This window comes from Notolepis coatsorum (genome assembly GCF_963971535.1).
Source record: "Notolepis coatsorum genome assembly, chromosome: 11".
NCBI lineage: Eukaryota > Metazoa > Chordata > Actinopteri > Aulopiformes > Paralepididae > Notolepis > Notolepis coatsorum.
Genome location: NC_140175.1, coordinates 102772475 through 102789155, shown reverse-complemented (window position 1 = coordinate 102789155; position 16681 = coordinate 102772475). Strand labels below are relative to the sequence as shown.

The following is a 16681-nucleotide window of genomic DNA, read 5'->3' as shown; positions in this document are numbered from 1 at the left end:
TGGCGTGTTCTCGCTGAATGTTCTCTTCGGTCTGGAGGCGCCTTTCCTCCAGTCTGATGCGTTCGTGCTCACTCTGTTGTTGCGCTTGGAGGCACTCTCGTTCCGCTGCAGAGTGTTCGCGCTCACTAAGTGCTTGTGCTTGGCGACGTTCACGCTCCACTGCAGACTGTTCGCGCGCACTCTGTTGGTGCGCTTGGAGGCGCTCTCGTTCCGCTGCAGAGTGTTCGCGCTCACTAAGTGTCTGTGCTTGGAGACGGTCTCTTTCGGTTGAAGCTGTCAGCGTGGCGATGAAGGCTTGCGCTAGTCTCTGTTCAGCCTCGCTGGGGGATGACGCTGATGGAGGTGATCGGGCGCTGACAGGGCTTGGTGGAGACCTGTTCTCTTGGCGCGCTTCGAGGTCCATCTCTTGAGCGCTGCTTCTTGCTTTCTCCCGCGCCCCGAGGTCCATCTCTTGAGCGCGGTGCTCTTCCCTTGGTTGCGCGCCGAGGTCTGTCTCGGGTGCGCGCTCTTGGGTCTCTGGCGTCCCGGGGTCTATCCCGGGGGCGCTTTCTTTATCCTGGGGCGCTCCGGGGTCTATCCCGGTGGCGCTGTCTTGGGGTATAGTCACGTCATGTCCCGCTTGTTCCCCCTGTGAGCTAAGTCAGTTTCGTTTGAACCCACTGGGGTCTCTACTGGTGGGGCCGACAAGTCGATAGGATTGGGCATGCTTAAACTATCAGTTTTATCTGTGCTTAACGCCTTTTTAGATAAGCTAGGAGGTAAAACGAAAGCGTAGTCCTCCAGGTATGGAGGTGGCTGATGTTTGCGCCTAGAGCGCTCTACTTTGGGAGAGCCGTCTGGAGAGTGTCCGCCGCTGGCCATATCAATATAATATGATATTAAAGATTACTGATACTCTCCGGCTCGAAGGACCAATTGTAACTGAGGGGTTACAAAACCCTGACTGTATTAAAGATTGTGATAGATTAAACCACTGCTATGTATGTACTTTAATTACTGGCCAGACAGTACATCTAATATATGGCAGACACTCATAATAACACGGCACTGACAAAGAAATATCATTTGAGGGTATTTATTATTATGCAGTAAATAGTTACAGATATGAGAATTAGGGTTGCGCTTGTATGGCGAAGAATAGGCATAAAGTCAGTCAGTAGCATAAGTCAATGAGAATAGAATAGTTCCTACAATGGGACACTAGGCTAACGCCACCTGGCGTGGAATGGCAATTAGAGAGGGCAACGCTGGTACCACTGGAGACACTGGGTTCCTCCCAGAGTTGTAAGTTCTGGAGGAGAGAGGAATGTTCGGATACTCAGTCTGATCAATTGAAGAAGAAGAAGGGGATTCACGTACAGAAGCCAGTCCTTGTAATCCAAGCTCAGCAACAAAGCAATAACTGTAATCCAAATGCTCGATAGCAAACGATGATAGCCAGCTAGCCTCGGTCCATGAGGCCAGCCCGAATGTAGATCCTCACGGTGTTTAAATCCAAACGACAATGGAAATAAACGATGCTCTTCTCCAGGTAGTACGTTCCACAATCAATATAATCCAACCAATACTGGTTCTGCAATCGCCGCCGTCGGTTCTCCTGTGCACATGTCCAGCAGGTTCTCCGACTAGGCCTCCTCGTGTGCTGGTACCAATGTATTTAGTCCACGCGCACTGGCTAAGGTCCACTAGCTAAACGGACGAACTGTTGGGTAATGCTACACACGAACGAACTGGTGTTGGCACGATACACAATAAATTAACGACTCTTTACTTCACATTAAGCTAGGTCGAACTTGACGTTACTGCATTAAATCTGACACTTTTACTATTCACTCCACACGTGGTTCTCAACGCTCTGTTAAACGCATGGCTTCTCACTTCATTAGTGGATGAGCGAACTGGATGAACAGCTACTTAGACGAACTGCTGCTGTTCGCACCTGCGCCGATATATATACTTAAGTGGCAATCTAGTGCCGAACCTCAGTTCTCGTCTCGAATCAATACGCTGTCTCCGGGCATGTTGCGACATGCCCGGACTCGCCTTTGAACCTGACTTTTGGGGGCTTGCGGTCTGGCGCCGATAGCATTGTCCAATAGGGAAAGCGAATATTACTATGATTCAAACGCAGGCTTAAAGGGATATACCGTGTATATATAAATAATATACAAAGTATATAAAACAATAAATGTAGATTCTCAGCTTTAATCTGGCCCTTCACAACAACTATGATGTGGAAATGGTGCCCAATGCACTATCAGATCACAGCTATTTACTCCTGAAAGGTTCATTTGGTAGACTGTCATCCCGAGCCCCAAGATGACGATTTAACTGCTGAAAAACAATGAATACATTATACAATTCAAAGTTGAACTTATTAAATTCATGCGGAGTAATGCGGGTTCGGTACAGGACCCAGAATGTTATGGATGTCGGTAAAGGGTTTTATCAAGGATTACACAACGGTCTTTGCCTCCAACCTACGCAAGAATCGTTGTTCAAAATTGGTAGAGCTGGAAACGCTTTACTCGTCGTTATTCTCCTCTTTACAATACAACTACTCTGTTCGATTGGAGTCTCAAATTAATGTGTTAAAAAAAGAGATTAACTCCATTTTAATCTGAATTTCAAATACGTAGCACAAGACAACATTATTACTTTCATGGTTCTAAACCAAGTCACCTACTAGCTATGAAGATACGATCCAATGCAAAATTTGCAGATATCCCTACTATTAAGGACCAACAAGGACTTGTTACAGACCCCAAAAAAATTAACGAGACTTTCAGAGCGTTTTACTCCAACTTGTACAAATCAGAAATGGTTTTCCATCCAAATAAACTGGATACATTTCTTAATCAAATTAACCTACCTAAACTCTCAGTGGAAGAGGCTAAACAGTTAGATACACCTATTACACTAGAGGAACTTAGGGAGGCTATATCTGAAATGCAAATTGGTAAGGCTCCTGGATGGGATGGTATCCCATCAGAACTGTACCTCTCATGTTGGGATGTAATTGGACCCCTATTACTTGATATGATTTTATACTCAATCAAAGAGGGGAACTTCCCCAGGGACGTCAATATGGCACTCATATCTGTCCTCCTTAAAAAGGACAAAGAACCCACCGAATGTGGTAGTTATAGACCCTTAAGTCTCCTCAGAACCGATCTCAAGCTGTATGCTAAGGTACTAGCCATCAGACTTCAAAAGCATATGACATCTTTAGTTCATCCTGATCAGACTGGCTTCATAAAAGGCCGCCTGATCACGGATAATATAAGACGGTTACTACATGTATTAGACGCCAGCAAGGATGCCATTCCACCTACAGCTGTATTATCCTTGGATGCGATGAAAGCTTTTGATAGGTTGGAATGGTCTTATTTATGGGCAGTACTCGGAAGGATGGGGTTAGGAAACGGATTCATTAATATGATAAAAGTATTATACAAAGACCCATCGGCCATGATTATAACAGGTAAATTCACCTCCTCACTCTTTCCTGTGTCGCGCTCATCCAGGGTTGCTCTCTTAGTCCTGGACTATTTGCTCTATCCTTAGAGCCTTTAGCACAGTATATAAGACAATCCCAATCCATAGAGCCAATCTCAATTAAGGGCACACAGCTAGTGATGCACGATATATCGGCCGCCGATATAATATCGGCCGATATGGCCGTCTTTTTACACATCGGTATCGGTCCGATATCAAGATAGGGCCGATATTAAAAAAAAAAATTATATTTTTTTTCTTCTTTTTACATGTTTTTGATAAGTTACAAAAGTAAAAAAAATTATGCGTTTTGGAAAATAGCTCTATTTGATTATCATAAAAAAAGTTTTTATATACAGAGATATCGACATCGGTAAATATCGGTATCGGCCAGAACAGCAATATTAATATCGGTTATCGGTATCGGCCACAATTTTCACATCGGTGCATCACTACACACAGCATCATATTAGTTTATATGCGGACGACGTAATATTGTTCATGCAAAACCCTACCACCTCACTGCCTCATCTTCTCAAGCTGATTGATGATTTTGGCAATCTATCGGGATTTAGGATAAACTGGCCAAAGTCGGCCTTCCTCCCACTTAATGTCTCTGCGAAGACTACAATCCTTCCAGGAAATATACCAATGGTAGAACACTTTAGATGTCTTGGAGTTGAAATATCCCCTACTATATGCCAAACGGTGAAGTATAATTATACAAAACTCCAATGACTTTGACAGGTGGTCAAAACTTAAAAACTCAGTACAGGCCCGAGTATCAATAGTTAAGATGGATGTTTTACCTAGAATCAACTTCTTTAGTTCAATGTTACCATTACACCCCCCCCCCCCCCCCTGCTGGTTACTGGAAAAAATTACACTCCACCGCATATAAATGTATTTGGAACAACAAACCTCCACGAATAAAAAGATCCACCGCACAGAGAAACAAAGCCGACAGAGGTTTAGCATTTCCAGACTTCTACCACTATTTTAAAGCGTTCTCTTTAAGACCACTGATCACCTGGTTTGATTCTCAAGCATCTATATCCTGGAGAACATTAGAAGAAAACATAGTGGCACCACATAGACTGCAGGATATAGTATACACCAAATTATCAATTAAGCAATGCGACTTGAAATTTGGTCCTCTTATTACACATGTGATTCGGATATGGCGTGACACACAGAAAAAATGTACTAACCAACATAAATGGCATAGCCATTCTCCCCTATTCAATAACAATGCACTCCTTATTGCACAACGACCTATCAGACATCCCAAATGGGAAAAGCAGGGCATACATACATTGGGAGATATCTTCAACGAACGGGGTTTCTGTAGCTATCATGAAATTCATAACAAATTTAACCTCACCAGCTCCACTTATTATTTCTATATACAGTTATTAGCAACTTTGAAGGCTCATGGAGTCCCATTAAAGATACCACTTGAGCACCACAGATATCACAAATTCTTCTATGAAAGGGAGACATCGAGAGGCTTCGTATCAGACTTTTATCATCACTTACTTACGTCTTCGTATGGAATCCTCCCCCTAGACTCAGTCTGGAGGAGGGATATACCAGACTTGGAAGTAGATTTTGATTTGTCTGGGCAAACGTTCGACTAGCGTCACGCAACCCGGATCATCAACAGATTCATCTTAATTATATTCATAGGACTTACCTGACTCCTATAAGATTGAACCGAATGGGGCTTAAACAAGACTCTCTATGCTCCTTGTGTCTAAGGGGTGATATCGGTACATTTATACATATGTACTGGGAATGCCCCCCTGTTAAGATATTCTGGGAAGAAGTAACCACGCTATTATCAGAATTTTTATTTCTGACCATACCTGTACTGCCTTCTGTATTGTTGTTGAATGATGTTTCTCAGTTAGCAGCCTCTATACAGCTAAAGAGACTAATTTTGTCCGGTCTTACGGCTGCTAAAAAGCTGATAGCATCACGCTGAATTCAACCGGATAAAATGTGCCGGAAGGTATGGGTTCTTACCTATCTCGATGTGATTTATCTAGAGATATCTACAGCAAGAATTTTAGGTGTCAATGAAGCCAGCATTGCAATCTGGTTAGAAGTGGTGGAGAGAATAAAGGGGGGTCCTGAGGGGGGGGGGGGGAAGAAGAGCGAGCAAGAGCATATGTATGTATTGTATTGTATTGCAAGTATTATGTATATATCTCGTAAACTACATTTATATTGATTCAAATACTGGAATGTATAGTCCTGTGATTTATTGTGGATATTTACTGTTAATGCTTGTGTGTCTAGTTTTATGTCATGTAAAAAAAAATAATAAAAAAATGTGTTCACAAAAAAAATAGTACATGCACTATACTATAGACCAGTCGTGCCCAACCAGTCGATCGCGATCGACCGGTAGGTCGCGCGTTGGTTTCAAGTAGGCCGCGAGATTATTTTGGAAAATCATTTAATTTGATTTGATTTGGAGGGGAGGACAACACACGTTCGAGCAGTCCTGTGTATAAAAGGCAGCCTGCGCCAATCGATACCGTCTACATTCCGGACAGCGAGCTTCACCATAGGGATGCAAATTGATGCCTTTGTTTTCATGGAGTGGCATGAGTGGGGGTCGGGCCCATCACCTGGCAGGTACAGTATAAACGTGGCTCTGAGACCAGTCTTGAGTCACTCGAAACTGCAAGATGAATGGAACACCACCAGCTAAAAAGAGGTTCATTCAGAGGACGCTCGTTTTCAACAACGCAAGCAAGACTTCACTGCCGCCGCCGCCAGGACCCTCCGACGAGCTGCGCCTGCCGCCGCCGCCAGGGAGCAGCTCCAACGCCGCCTCCGATGAGCTGCCGGATAGCACCAGCGTCAGCGCCGCAAGCAGAACCGGAGCAGCCAAAAGACCAAAAACATATCATTTCCATGAAGAGTGGGAGGAGGCTTACTTTTTAGTTTATTTCAACGCAAAGTCAGTATGTCTGATTTGTAAACAAACTGTGGCTGTGCCGAAAAAGGGTAATTTGGAGCGGCATTATACAACGATGCACAAGAAACACAGCGCGGATTTTCCTCCAAAAACAGTCCTACGAAGAACAGCACTCCAGCAGCTGAAGTCTTCACTAGTGGGACAACAGTCCACTTTTATGAAGCCCAGCACCAAGGCAAAAGCTGCAACAATTGCTTCTTATCGTGTCAGTCACATTCTCGCTAAAAAGAAAAAATCCTTTAAAGACGGCGAATGTGTAAAAGAGGCATTGACTGCCGCTGCCGATTCACTCTTCGGTAATTCCAAGTATCACACAGAGATTATGGATGCTGTTAAAGACCTTCAGCTGTCACGTAATACTGTGACCCGGCGCTGTGAGGAAATGTCCGAAGATGTCCACCAGCAACTCATGAGGGACATTAATACATGCAAGTGTTATTCCCTGCAGTTCGATGAATCGACTGATATGGTAGATGTGGCACAGCTATGTATTTACATTAGAATGGCCTTTGACGACATGAGCGCAAAAGAAGAGCTGCTCACCATATTGCCTCTTAAAGGATACACTAAAGGTGAAGACATCTTTCAAGCCTTCATGGAGTTCGCTAAGCAGAGCAAACTACCCCTCCATAAACTCATCTCTATTACAACCGATGGGGCACCAGCCATGGTTGGCTGTAATAATGGGTTCATCGGACTGTGCAAAAAAAGCGGCGCTTTCCCGGACTTCCTTAATTACCACTGCATAATTCACCAACAAGGGCTGTGTGCAAAGATTTTAAATATGAAGGACGTTATGGATATCGCTATGAAGATTGTGTGCTCTGTCAGGGCAAGGAGCCTACAGAGGAGGCTATTTCGTGCACATATGGAGGAGACGGGGGCGGAGCACACAGACCTGCTGCTGCACACAGATGTAAGGTGGCTGAGCAGAGGTACATTTCTGGAGAGATTCAGCGAGTTGCTGCCTGAAATTAAAGAGTTTCTCAAGCTTGCTAAACATGCCGAATATACACATCTAGAGGACAACAACTGGCTTTTGAATTTGGCATTCATAACCGATGTCACTGGCATGCTGAATAACCTGAATTTAGAGCTGCAGGGAAAGGATAAATGTGTAATAAACATGATCAGCTCAGTGAATGCTTTTAAAAGCAAGCTCACCGTGTGGGCGAGAAGGCTGCAACGCAGTGACCTACGCGACTTTCCTCACATGCAAGCAGAACTTCAACGTCAGGGTGAGGACACCGCACAGTTTGATTGCACACATTATGAGGAGCAAGTTCAAAGCATCTTGTCAGAGTTTGATAAGCGCTTCACAGACTTTTCAATACTTGAACCTGTTGCAAGCTACATGTGTTTTCCATTTGGAACTGTAGATGTGGATGACATCACATCCAAAGTGGCCACACTGTTTAATCTGGACAGCCATGCTGTGGAGAACGAGATCCTCACACTTCAAACTGACATTGAGATTAAAGCCAGGGCAACACAAGGGATGAAGGCAGAGTTCTGGGAGCTACTGCTGCCTGAGAAGTACCCCAACCTCAGGAGATGTGCCATGAACTTAACAGCATGTTTTGGATCAACCTACCTGTGTGAGTCTGCTTTCTCTCACATGAAGATCATCAAGTCCAAGTACAGAACCACATTAACAGATGACCATCTTGTGGACTGCCTGAGGCTTGCAACCAGCTCCTACAACCCAGACATTGAAAAACTAGCTACCTCTTCCCAGTGCCAGCGTTCTCACTAAGGTAGAGACAAAAAAAAATAAAAAAAAAAAAAAAAACAGATAAAGGAGAACTATCCGTGACTGTTGACCAGTGATGCCAGTAACGCGTTACTAAGTAACGCGTTATTGTAATCTGATTACTTTTCCCCGAAAATAGTAATCTAACGCGTTAATCTTTAAAAGCCAGTAATCTGATTGCAGTTACTTGTCCAAGTGGCTGTGCGTTACTATTTCGTTACTATCTCATCATAAATTCATAATGCAGGCGGAATGCAGTATTTTATTTCGTTTTCGACAGTCAAAAATACATTTTGAGCTGTTTTTCTTATTTGGGAGTGACGTCGTGTGGCAGTGAAAGGGTTAAATACACAATGTGTCCCGCGGCGTGACTGGACCCTCTGTCTGTGAGTGACTCTGCTTTGGTCCAATCACATTCCCCATCCACAGTCTGCGAATCAGAGGCAGAGTAGGGCGGGTCTTCACAGCACGTCATGTGACATATGCGCCAATCGTGTGACAGCAGGGCTCCGTCGTTACAGCCTCGTCTGCACGGAGAATTCCACCCCAAAACGCTCGTCTAAACGTAGCCTCAGTCACTACTTCACGTTTGTGTCAGCTAAGCCGGATGAAAAAAACATTCATATGCGGAGGAAACAAAATACTGTCTACCGCTAAAAACAGCACATCCAATTGCATTGAAAGCATCTGGAATCACAACACTAGCCGACGCTTCGACTAGGTACAGGAGGACTCGGAGGCCAGCCAAACAGCAAAAGAGAGAGATTGTTTCTTTCCCTTTTGATTAATGTATATTTGATGGTGGCAGAGCAAAAGCTCTTATTTGCCAGATTTACAGTTAATTTACATGTTAAAGAGAGACTGATTGTATGTTTATAGAGAGACATTTATAAAAACAATTTAATAGTTACAGTTGATATAATTGAATAGTTCAGCCTGCATTTGTTAGATGTGATGTGATACACTGGTTTTGTAAAACCACTGGCTGGCTGCTCTAATGCTGTGAGCATCATAGACTGTTGCTTTACCATACTTGATGGTACAGAAGCTGAAGCACTAGTTTAACAATTTACGTTATGTGCAGAGAAACAAGTTAAAAACAATTTATGCACTTTCAATAAAGCGTTTAAAAAAAACTGTTGGGGGAACGACGACGACTTCGTAACCTAGTTACTTTCAAAGTAACTAAGTTACTCTGATAATCAAGTAATCAGTAAAGTAACTTAGATTACTTTTTAAAGGAGTAATCAGTAATCAGATTACTTTTACAAGTAATCTGTGGCATCAATGCTGTTGACAGACCTTTTTGTGGAATTGTTTTTTGATTGTATTCCATTTTGCAATGTGACAGCTCTGTTTACACATTGTTACGAAGGATCAGATTAAACCGAATATATATATTTATTACTTGATATATATTGCATAGTATTTGTATATCGTCTGATATCCCTTGTGTATTCTTTGTACATATACACGGAATATCCCTTTTACCTAGTACAGACCATAATATTTCGTTCTCCTATTGGATAGCGATCCACTAGGCGCCACTGCCATACCCCCAAGGTCTAGTTCAAAGTCACCGCCAAGGCTTGCCTGGACATGCCCGGTTCTGCGCAAGAATACGAGACAGGAATAAGGCTGGTACTAGATTGTTCACCGTACGTATAAATACGTCGCAGGTGGATACAGCAGCACTTAGCCTAAAGTCAAGTTAACCTAGAAAAACGTTACCCTCAAACGTAAAGCCTTCATCACGAGTCAACGACCAAGTGAAGTGAGCAACCGTGCATCTAAATAGAGCACTTATAACCGCGTGCGAATAGGACAGTAAAGTGTCAGAGCTTAGTGTAATAACGTCAAGTTCGACCTAGTTAATGTGAAGTACCGCGCGCCGGAGAATCTACACCGGTGAATGCAGAGCCCTTTCCAGCTGGATTATTGCTTTGGTCCTGTGGCTGTTGGAGCGGAGGAGAATCGTCTACACCCACTACTGTGTGGGATTTACCCGTGAGGAACATCACTCGAGCCCGTCTCTAGGAGAAGCTGGCTGGCTTTCACCTATGCTGCACGCATACTTGGATTACAGCTGCTGCTTTCGTCTGCCGATCAAGGGAGTAATGTACCGACTCCCGTAGCTGGAGCTTATTGATTCCCCGTTGATCCAGAGTTTGCATTCGAACATTTCCTCCCCCTGCTGGCCTACAACCGGAGGGACCCTACTAGTATCTCCCGCTGCCCTACTAGTGTACCATAGATATAATTCCTATTGATACAGGTGGTATTTATTATCTCCTGCATACTATTCTAATGGACTTACGCTCTTGACTTACTCACGCACATTCTTCGCCTTACAAGCGCAATTCATAGTTATCATTCTGTAACCTACCGTTGCTATAATAATAAATATTATTATAACCAAGATTTGTGTGGAACCGTGTCATTGTGGAGGTGTTCATATCATATACCTGTGTACTGTATGGCCAGTAGTAATGTACATAAGACAGTAGTGGTTTAATGATACCATACTTATTTAATACAGTCAGGGAATTGTACCCCTCAGTTACAATTGGTCCTTCGAGCCGGAGGGTAATTAGCGTAATATTAATATAATATTAATATTAACATGGCCGATGATGAACACTCCACAAACGGTTCTCCTAAACTAGATCGCCCGCAGCGCAGACAGCAGCCACCTCTTTCCCTAGAGGACTACGCTGACAGTCTACTACCTAGCTTTATAAAGAAGTTAAGTACGGATAAAATAAATAAAGCGGATAGTAAAAGTATGTCAAACCCTACCGACCAGGCGACCCCGCCAGTAGAGACCCTAGTGGGTTCTAACGTAACTGACCAAGCTCACGGGGGGGCCCAGGAGGGACCTGACATGACTTTACCCCCCGCCAACGTCAACGAGGTAGTCCCCGGAGAGCTCCAGGATAAAGAAAGCCCTCCAGGGACGGAACCCGACCCACTACCAGAAGAGACGCACACCCAGGAGACGGACCTCCTCGGAGCGCGACAGGAGAACGGATCTCCAACGAACACTGCCAGAAGCCGATCACCTCCGCCTGTGTCTTCCCCCAGCGAAGCGGACAAGATGCTGGCGCAGGGACTCATCGCCACCCTGGCAGCCTCCACCGAACGCGATCGACTTCAAGCGCAACAGACGAGCGAGCGCGAACAAGCTGCAGACAAACGAGAGCGCCTTCACGCGCAACTCCAAGCGCAAGCCCTCAGTGAATGCGAACATTCTGCAACCGAGCGAGATCGCTTCCAGGCGCAACAAAGGAGTGAAGACGACCGCATAAGACTGGAGACCAGACGCCTTCAGACGGAAGAGAACATTGAAAGAAGCCGCCGCGAAGCAGTGCGCGACGCCGCCCATGCCCAGCGCGAGGCAGAGCGCGACCGGCTGCAGGCGCAGCTCATGGACAAATTGATTGCCATGGCGACACCCCCTCACTCCGCACGGAGCTCCCGGAGATCATCACGACAAGGGTCTAGGGCACATTCCCCTACCCGACCAAGCGACCCGGGACCCCGCCAACAGGAGGATCCTGTCCACGTCTCCGAACCCCCTCCCCGGCCGGTCCATACGAGACCCAGCAACCGGGAAGAACCGGACCACGCCGAGAGACTGAACAGAAGACTCCAGGACCTAGCAGAGGAAGAGGAGGAGGAAGAGGAGGAATGTCAAGCCGACCAGCAGCAACGTACTCTGGACCAGGAGGCCCAGTACAGCCCCGACCAGCAGCAACGTACTCTGGACCAGGAGGTCCAGTACAGCCCAGACGTCAGCCCTGAGGCACTGCGCTACAAACCCCCGACTCAACTCACGGGTGAGTTTGACGCACCGCCAGCCCCGAGGAACAGCACCTGGGTACCCGACCTTCGGTACCCACCAAGTACCAGCCCACGACGACACGTACGGGGAGACTCGCCCAGGAGGCCTCTCCCCCAACGCTCACCGATGTGCCAGCCATCCATGGCGTCGTACCTTGGCACACCGACGTTCCCGGACTTCACACACGAGAACAGAGCATTAGATGTCCTCTCTATCAAGGTACAGTCCCTGGTAGGGATGCTGGGGTCCCAAAGGGAAAAGGGGATCTATGAACTGTACGCTAACTCTAATGTAGAGAGGATATTAGAGAAGCTCCCTCCCGCCCGACAAGAGCGCTTCAGGCGGCAGAGAGACCACCGCGACCCCAACGGCCCAGAGGCATCCCTCCTAGACCTGTCTGAGTTCCTCGCCAGGGAGGTCAGCAGCTTACGACTGGACACGTTCGTGTGGAGTGGACCAAGCCCCAGAGATGGACCTCGGGGATCAAATGATAACCGCCGGTCGGTGACCGTTATGCACCAAGCCGAATCAGTACCGCCGCACAAGAACCACAACACCCCCTCGACAAAAGAGGAGTGGAAGATTGAATGCCAGTACTGTGAAGGGGAACATCGGCTATATCAATGCGACACTTTCGGGAAGCTGACCACGGACGAGGTGAGTCAGTGGATCAAGGACCACCGCCGCTGCTTCTGCTGCGCGCGCAGCCATATGGCAGCTGAGTGCCGCTTGAAGAAGAAGTGCAGCAGGTGCGGTGGCGCCCACTTGGAGGTCCTGCATGACATCAACAGGCGTCAGCCAGGACAACAGAGTGGGCCCGTCGCGGTAATGTACCATGCCGAGGCGGTGGCACCAGTACCGAAGAGCCACCAGACCGCCCCCTACTGTACCTACTGCGACGGCGGACACTGGATGGCACAGTGCGCCGAATATAAGACACTGAACCCCGCCCAAGTTGAACAGTGGCGTGAGGCGGCCCAGGCGGGCGCCGCTTACCGCGCAGCACGGTGCGGGGCCCTCCAGAAGACCCAAAGCAACCGACCAACAGGAGTGCTCCACATTGACCAGCATAGCGGGACCCCCCGAGTGCTCATCAAAGTGGTCAGAGTGCTCCTGAGCTACGAGGACAAGGTCCTGGACACTTACGCCGTCCTGGACGATGGGTCTGAAAAGACTCTCCTCCTCGCTTCCGCCGCAGCCCAGTTGGGCCTGCGGGGTGCCAAAGGTACCATGACAATACGCACCATCAGAAGGGACCAGAAGACCATAAAAGGTGAAAAGGTCTCCTTCAAGATAGCAGCGGTGGACCAGCCCGAGAAGCAGTATAGTATTACCAACGTCTTCACCAGCCACGACATAGGCCTGTCACAGTACACCTACCCCATCCCACAGCTGATGGCGAAGTATGTGCACCTACGTCAACTACCTATACCGCTTATCGACGGCGCCACACCGACCCTGCTCATCGGCTCCGACCACGCGGACCTCATTCTCCCAATTGAGGCGGCCCACATCGGACCCAAAGGATGCCCAGTCGCGGTTCAGACCCGACTGGGGTGGACGCTCCAGGGCCCCCTCTATGGACTTGACAGTCAACCCACGTCTACACGCTGCCTACACACAAAGGCGAGCGACACCGGCCACTCCCTCGTACAGCCCGTTGAGAGGCTATTGACATTAAGCGAGAGGCCTGTGAGAGAACCGTGGGCACAAGAGGGAGTTCGGAACTCCACCCCCCTCAGCTGCGCTCCAGACGTAGCTGACCTCGAACCTAGCACCCCAAGCGACTCCTTGACGGGGCGGCCGGAACCGGCCCCTCCTCAGACGGGGTACAGAGCAAACAAGAGAAACAGACGGAGGAGGAGGAGGCACAGCCAAGCACAGATCAAAGCAGTCTCAGGCCCGCTTCCTCCTAAGCCCCCCTTCATCCCGTCCAGTCGTCATGATCATAGACCAGTCACTACCCCGAGCTGCGTGGCCGGCCGGCCGCGTAAGCAAAGTGATCACTGGTGCCGACGGAAAGGTCAGAGCGGCAGAAGTGCTCGGCCAGAGGCGGACATACACCCGACCCGTGGCGAGGCTGATAGAGTTGCCAAGGCTCCCCGACTCTCCTAATGACGACCATGACCCACTGACGTTGTGAATTGCCCTACCCTCACAATGGACATTGAGTAGTGGACAGTGCGGTTAATCTGTCTCTGCTTATCTAATTAGGTGCGGACTAATTAGGAGGCGGCTGTTACGAAGGATCAGATTAAACCGAATATATATATTTATTACTTGATATATATTGCATAGTATTTGTATATCGTCTGATATCCCTTGTGTATTCTTTGTACATATACACGGAATATCCCTTTTACCTAGTACAGACCATAATATTTCGTTCTCCTATTGGATAGCGATCCACTAGGCGCCACTGCCATACCCCCAAGGTCTAGTTCAAAGTCACCGCCAAGGCTTGCCTGGACATGCCCGGTTCTGTGCAAGAATACGAGACAGGAATAAGGCTGGTACTAGATTGTTCACCGTACGTATAAATACGTCGCAGGTGGATACAGCAGCACTTAGCCTAAAGTCAAGTTAACCTAGAAACGCGTTACCCTCAAACGTAAAGCCTTCATCACGAGTCAACGACCAAGTGAAGTGAGCAACCGTGCATCTAAATAGAGCACTTATAACCGCGTGCGAATAGGACAGTAAAGTGTCAGAGCTTAGTGTAATAACGTCAAGTTCGACCTAGTTAATGTGAAGTACCGTGCACCGGAGAATCTACACCAGTGAATGCAGAGCCCTTTCCAGCTGGATTATTGCTTTGGTCCTGTGGCTGTTGGAGCGGAGGAGAATCGTCTACACCCACTACTGTGTGGGATTTACCCGTGAGGAACATCACTCGAGCCCGTCTCTAGGAGAGGCTGGCTGGCTTTCACCTATGCTGCACGCATACTTGGATTACAGAATGAATGAATGAATGAATGAAAACTTTATTTAACAGATTGCAGAATGGGTACAATACAGTACGGCTCAATACATACAATTGTTAAGGGGATGCAGACCTGAGAAAGACGTTTGTCTTGTTTCCATCAGGGTCCCCCATTTTCAATTCATATAGACATATATGACATACATGACATACAGATAGTCAGTACTGCTACATCTATACATTTATGACATACCAGATTTGCAAATACAGTACTGTTTGTGATACAGAAGGAGTCAAGAAAAGGGAGTATATACATTTGACGTAGAAACTGTACATTGGAGGTTGGGTGGGGGGGGTTGGGTACATTGGGATATTGACAACCATACTGGGTAATTTACATTGGAGGTGGTTGGGGGGGGGGGGGGGGCGGGGGGCACACTGTATAAACAAGTAACACTGTACATTGAGGGGGGGGGGGAGGAGACACTGTACAAACAAACACAATTGTACATTGAACTATTGACAAAACCATACTAGGTAAATGACTGTACATTGGAGGGGGTTGGAATGATTGGGTTAGGATATTTACAGGGGCCAGTGTTGAATTGCAGTCTCCCGTAGGTGTCCCTTGAGAGAGGTTTTGAAAGTGGGTAGTGATCCACATTCCTTTACAGCTTTGGGTAGGGCGTTCCACATTGATGTGGCATAATTGCGAAACGTGTTTAGTCCCTTATTTGAGCCGAATCTGGGTTTGACATGATTTGTGGAGCTCCCTCTGGTGTTGTGATCGTGGTATTCACTGACCTTTGGGAAGTATTTTGACATGTACATGGGTACCTTGGTCGTGTAGTGTATCTTGTAGACCAGGCCCATTGCAAGTTGTTGTACTCTGTCGTCTACTCTAAGCCATCCTAGGTTGTCGAAGTGGGCAGGGGTGAGGTGGGTTCTAGGAGTAAGGTCAAGCAGTAGTCTGACCAGTTTGTTTTGAGATGTTTGTAATTTTGTTTTTAGCGCCTTTGAGGTGCTTTGGTACCATGAGGTGCAAGCATAGTCGTAGTACCCCTGAATGAGTGCTCCTGCCAGAGTCTTCAGGGTGTTCTTGTTTACCAGAGAGGTAAACGACAGCTGCTGCTTTCGTCTGCCGATCAAGGGAGTAATGTACCGACTCCCGTAGCTGGAGCTTATTGATTCCCCGTTGATCCAGAGTTTGCATTCGAACATTTCCTCCCCCTGCTGGCCTACAACCGGAGGGACCCTACTAGTATCTCCCGCTGCCCTACTAGTGTACCATAGATATAATTCCTATTGATACAGGTGGTATTTATTATCTCCTGCGTACTATTCTAATGGACTTACGCTCTTGACTTACTCACGCACATTCTTTGCCTTACAAGCGCAATTCATAGTTATCATTCTGTAACCTACCGTTGCTATAATAATAAATATTATTATAACCAAGATTTGTGTGGAACCGTGTCATTGTGGGGGTGTTCATATCATATACCTGTGTACTGTATGGCCAGTAGTAATGTACATAAGACAGTAGTGGTTTAATGATACCATACTTATTTAATACAGTCAGGGAATTGTACCCCTCAGTTACACACATCATTCCTATTCCTTTTTTTATTGTACATATATTTTTATTGTATTGTTCCACTTTTGCTTTGG

At 46.8% G+C, this 16681-nt stretch overlaps 1 protein-coding gene across 1 annotated transcript in view; it reads left to right on the top strand.

Moving 5' to 3' along the window:
- Window positions 1-6197: 6197 nt before the first annotated feature.
- The window catches only part of hapln1b (hyaluronan and proteoglycan link protein 1b), a gene marked incomplete at its 5' end in the record, with an annotated part of 122230 nt that continues 111746 nt past the window's right edge, over window positions 6198-16681 (top strand). The window contains 3 exons of the mRNA XM_084325031.1: window positions 6198-6371; window positions 7322-7406; window positions 7870-8088. Coding sequence (XP_084181157.1) covers window positions 6198-6371; window positions 7322-7406; window positions 7870-8088 — 478 coding nt within the window. The remainder of the gene's footprint in view (window positions 6372-7321; window positions 7407-7869; window positions 8089-16681) is intronic.